Source organism: Bison bison, unplaced genomic scaffold, assembly GCF_000754665.1.
Source record: "Bison bison bison isolate TAMUID 2011002044 unplaced genomic scaffold, Bison_UMD1.0 scf7180017862692, whole genome shotgun sequence".
NCBI classification, from domain to species: domain Eukaryota; kingdom Metazoa; phylum Chordata; class Mammalia; order Artiodactyla; family Bovidae; genus Bison; species Bison bison.
In genome coordinates, this window is record NW_011493264.1 from 131432 (window position 1) to 136802 (window position 5371).

At 53.8% G+C, this 5371-nt stretch overlaps 1 protein-coding gene across 1 annotated transcript in view; it reads left to right on the plus strand.

The window, feature by feature from the left end:
- Nucleotides 1-2263: 2263 nt before the first annotated feature.
- The window catches only part of FARP2 (FERM, RhoGEF and pleckstrin domain protein 2), an 86495-nt gene continuing 83387 nt past the window's right edge, over nt 2264-5371 (plus strand). Inside the window, exon 1 of the mRNA XM_010832892.1 lies at nt 2264-2472. Within this exon, the coding sequence (XP_010831194.1) occupies nt 2284-2472 (189 nt within the window). The 5' untranslated portion in view covers nt 2264-2283. The remainder of the gene's footprint in view (nt 2473-5371) is intronic.

The window sequence follows — 5371 nt, forward strand, 5'->3', positions numbered from 1 at the left end:
AGGAAATGGCAACCCACTCCAGTGTTCTTGCCTGGAGAATCCCAGGGACGGGAAGCCTGGTGGGCTGCCATCTATGGGGTCACACAGAGTCGGACTCGACTGAAGCGACGCAGCAGCAGCAAACTTTGATATGAACAAATATAAATGAGGATCATACAATGGAATACACAACAAATATAAATGAGGATCATAAAATGGAACACACAGCAGAAGTGATTCAAACAACACCTTGGTTGTGCCTATTGCTTCAGAGCTGCAGCTTCACTTAAAAGGGAAAGGATCGCTTGGTACCCGCCACTTGTTTCAAAAGGGCCTCTTCTGGCGGTGGGTGAGCGCTGTGAGCCCACCGCGTCTCCCTCTCACCTGTCTGCACACCTGGGCAGCTGGCAAGTGGGCTCATCTCCCTCCACACCCTTGCTTCCGCAGTAGCCTCTCACGTTTGTGAAGCTGGAATGAAAGCGCTCGCATTTATGGTTCTCAGCACCTCATGGATCTCACACTCAGTGATGTGGAAGCAGGTTTCTGCCACGTTGATCGAGCCCGTGGCCTGTGCAGTGCCTCGTGTCCTGACGCAGTGTATGTTCTTTGACGTGGCGTTAACCACAGTAAGAATTACTTCTCCCAGGGCCATGCAGCCTGGAGGGCGAGCTCTGAAGACAGCTGGTGACTGCCAGCCTGAACCGCCCTTGCAGCTCAGCTGGGTCCGAACACAGGGTCAGCCGTTGGCTTGTGTCGGAGGCCGGCTGGGAGCTGCGTCCTGCAGGGTGACCAGCTGCCTCGTCGCTCTGCTCGTGCAGTGCACGTCTCACTTTCCCAGCGGTCTTGGCTCATTTTCTGTTTGCTTGTTGATAAACCAGACATGCAAGTCAGTTCTCAGCCAGACGGTTGGGAAGGCCTTAGCTGAGTAGGGCTTAAGCAGGAGGCAGCAGGCCACTGAGAAGCTTTTCGATCTTAATTCAAGACATAAAAAGTTCGTGAGTTAGTTTGTCTTGATAACAAAATTAGCTTGAAAGAAAGAAGGCCAGGGAACTCAGCAGGGAAGTTGGCATGAAACGGAGTGGACCAGGAATCTAGTGAGGTTAATTCTCCAAAATATTTACTGCAAGCTAGTCGAAGACTTTTCAAAGATGATTAAGCAAACTAAAATAATTTTTGTGGCATCTGCATTCTTTCTTGATTAACATCTGGCATTTGTTTTTGTCTTACCATGTTTAACCATTAAGTGTATTGCTTTAAGTTGACTTATACACAAATAGGCATACTTAAAAAGGGAATTTGCCATAAGTAGAAGGTAACTTTATTAATAAGGGTGAATGAAAGCAAGCCTGTATTACTGGATTCCAGCAGACACTTAGCCTATTCTTTCATTGTTAAACACAATGATGAGATGGGCTCTTTTAAACTTAATAGCTTAGAGCTGGAGACCTTTCCCCACACAGCAGGGAGGGTTGGAAGGGTACAGGCACCTCCCGGGGCACCTCTGACCCTCTCAGACCCTCAGCGTCACCGGTGAGGAGGGCTCGGGGGACGGAGATGACAACGAGGTTATTGCGGGGGTGGGGCAGGGCAGTGTAGGCAACAGCAGAGGCGGGGGCTCCCCACGGCATGTGCCACGCTGCCATCCGGGGCGGGGACTCCCTGTGCATATGCCACGCTGCCGTCTGGGGCAGGGGCTCCCCACGGCATGTGCCACGCTGCTGTCTGGCGCCGGGTCTAGAGTCTCCTCTGAACCCCCAGTGACACCTCTGCAGCCTGGAGATGCAGCTGAGAGACCAGGGCTTGCAGGGCCGGCAAAGGCAGCCCCAGCATCTCCATCCACCTTCCTTGCACTGTCCCCTCCGTGTCGGCGGGGTGGGGACCCATGACCCAAGTCGTGTGCACCCACCTACCTTTGCTAGAAGGCCCTGGGCCGTGCACACAGCGTGTGGGCAGCACCTGAACCTCTGGGCCGGGGGCGGGAGGAGGTGGCTGGGAAGGAGAGGCAGGTGGCTGTGGGCCGCCCCACCCCAGGGGGCCCCTTTGGATGGCCTGCGGGTCAGCTGGCACTGCCCGGCCTGCACACCCAGGAGACATTGGTCCCAGGGCTGCCGCTGGCTGGCGTCTGTGCTGCACCTGCCTGTGTATGAGGAGAAGATAATCCTCCTCACTGACTCGCAGAGGTGCAAAATGAGCGCCGGCAATTCCGGTCTACCCAGTGATCTTCTTACGTTGTTTCAATTGAATAACTGAAGATAATTGGGGCTTTCTGTTTGTTTTAGCACACTCCTTCTCAGCTGCTGAGGAATGGGGGAGCTGGAAGGAACATACAGAGTCCTGCAGACCCCGGGGGCACGCCTGGGCACCGCGACCCCCGTGGGCGTCAGCACCCTGGAGCCCGGTCAGGGCCCCCCGGCACGGGCAGCACGGCCAGCAGCCCGGACGCACATCCGCGTGCAGCTGCTGGACGACTCCGTCGAGGTGTTTGACATCGAGGTAAGAAGCCCGGGAGCCTATGCCTCATGCTTGCTGAAAGTCAGGGGCCGAGTTCCACGTTGCTGGTAGACTTTGCCTGTTTATCACGTTGCCTCGAGTAGCTGGGTAACAAAATGCTTGGAAACAGTGAGCCTGGAGAGTGACTTCTCCTGACTTTCCTTTAAGCTTCTGACGCAATGTGGGCGTTCGGGAGGCTGGCTGAGTGCTGTGTGGTGCGGGCGGGAACCAGCTTGCCCGCTCCCGAGTCTTGGTGGCCGAGCGGCTGGCTGAGAGGCGCCCCTCAGCATCGCCCTGTGTCCACTTCCTTGTCTGCATGTGGGGGTAACTCCAGGCCCTGCTTCTCGGGGTGGCTGGGTGAGGGCTGAGCCCTTGCATATGAAGAGCCTGACACAGACCTCATTTTTCTGGGTCAGCAATAAGAACACTTTTACTTTGAAAATTCCCTGTAGTAGCTTGCACTGATAATATTGGCAAAAACAACTGAATATAGCAAACGTTTGAAAACATTTTTTTCTGATTTTCTAAATAGCATTAGAATGAATGGTCTTTTAAAAAATTTCTCATTTTCATTGTGTGTGTGTGCTTAGTCGCTCAGTTGTCTGACTCTTTGCAACCCCATAGACTGTAGCCTGCCAGGCTCCTCTGTCCGTGGGATTCTCCAGGCAAGAATACTGGAGGGGGTTTCCATGCCCTCCTCCAGGGGATCTTCCCGACCCAGGGATCAAACCCAGGTCTCCCACATTGCAGGCGGACTCTTTACTGTCTGGGTCACCAGGGAAGGCCATGAATACTGGAGTAGGTAGCCTATCCCTTTCCCAGGGGATCTTCTAAGAATCAAACTGGGGTCTCCTGCATTGCAGGTAGATTCCCAGCTGAGCTACCACGGAATGCAGAAATAAATTATTTTTTCTAATATTTTTTATTAGTTTAAGGTAATACTTTTGACTGCGTTCCCCTGCTCTTAATGTGACAAACTAGAGCGAGAATGAACTCTACTTTGAGCAAAGGCTGGCTTGTGCTTGGGGGGAGGTCAGGGGCCGCACAGAAGGCGGGCAGGCGTGAGGGGCTAGAGGAAGCTGGAGCCTGCCTGCAGAAAGTGCTGTGAGAGCAGAGGTAAGGAAGGAGCTGAGCACGGGGAGGAGGCAGGCGCCCCCACCCCAGCTCGGAGCCCCGGCCTCTCTTGCTCGCATGTTCTGTGGCAGGAATCCGGTGCCTGGGTCCCTAGTGTCTGGACTCAAGGACCGTGCAGGTTCTTGGGTCTCACCTGAGGAAGAAAGCAAGTATCACTTAATCAGGCAGGTAACTGAAACTGGCAGGACCTGCCCGTCCGCCTTCAGCGACACTCCTGTGTTGCAAGAGGCCGCCTTTGCAGGACAGGGAGTCTGGAGCAGGCACCTTTGCGCCCCGGGGAGCGGGCGGCTCTGTTCCCTCTCACCTTCTCACCATCCTCCGATGAGTCACCTGGAGGAACTGGTTAAAGTGTGGGAATTAGTTGGGCTCCCAGGTCTCTTCCAGCCCAATGTTTGGAAGAATCTCCACCATGAAGCTGCCGTGTGGTGAACACACTTGCTGTGGTCCAGGCTTCAGACGGGGCTCCCAGGTGCTTAGTGGTGCGAAGCCCGCCCGCCAGTGCTGGAGACGCAGGTTGGATCCTTGGGTCAGGAAGGTGCCCTGGAGGAGGGCATGGCTACCCACTCCAGTATTCTTGCTGGAGAATCCCGTAGATGGAGGAGCCCGGTGAGCAACAGTCTATAAGGGCACAAAGAGTAGGACACGACTGAAGCTACTTAGCATGCACGCAGGCTTAGAAGAGCTTTAGATTTCTTGAAAGAAAGGAAAGAAGGAAGGAAGAAGAGAAAGGAAGAGAATTTTGCATTATTTAGGGTTTACTTTGGAGCATCTTTTTTGGTCCTGGTTAATAGAATGGTCTTTATCAACTAAACCTAAGCTCAAAAAAGGAGGAAAGCAGACATTTATTGCTGAGTCACAAATAAGATGTAATTCTTCTCTGGGAAATTCACTTGTAAATCAGAGACACCGTTGTATAAAGGTTCAGAATATATTGAACTTGTCAAAGTTTCGATAAATTGAAATTGCTGTTTCCTTTAGTCAGATAGAACCATCATGCTTGGTATTTTGAGATACTTGGCGGAGTCCAGAAATTAAAAGAGTCAAGTTGACGTTGCGTATCATGAATTGGATAGGGTACTTTTTAAGTTGTGCATGTGGTCACTCAAATCTGCCTTTCAGGAGAAGCTAAAACTCAACATATATTTTTGTAAATTCGTTGTATCGTTAGTGCCCTATCCTTCACAACTGTGTCAGTTAGCTTTGCTGAGTAACAAACCACCCCCAGACTTGATAACCCAAGTGAAGCTTTCATGCTTCCTGCAGTCTGAGCATTGGCTTGGAGGGTCTTCTGGCTTGGCCTGGCCAAGGAGTAGCGAGACCTCGCTCCTGAGTCTGGGCCCAGCCAGAAGCTGTCTGCATGTGGCCCTCGCCCTCCAGCGAGCTGGTGTGGCTGTGTTGGCGTGGGGATGGGCGTGTGCTCGGGGTGGGAGCCGGGAAGTCCCAGCTGGGGTTCACCCCTGCGGCTTCCGCTGTGTCCCCCTGCTCAAGCAGGCCACCAGCCAGCCGGGATCCGGGGCGGGGAGATGGGGAGGTGTGCAGGGCAGGGAGGTGTGCGGGGTGGGGAGCACGCGTGAGGCTTTCCCAGCAGCTGTTGCTAGCGGTCAGGACTGCGGTCTCTGTGAAGAAAGTGTCCCGGAGCTCTGGTGTTGGTGTCTTGGCTGCTGACACACCTCTTGGGCTGCTCGGGAAGGGCTGCAGAGAAGGTGTGCCCACCTGCCCCCTCCCCCCGTGGGTCCAGGACCCAGGGTAGAGGCTGGCTTCCGCCCGG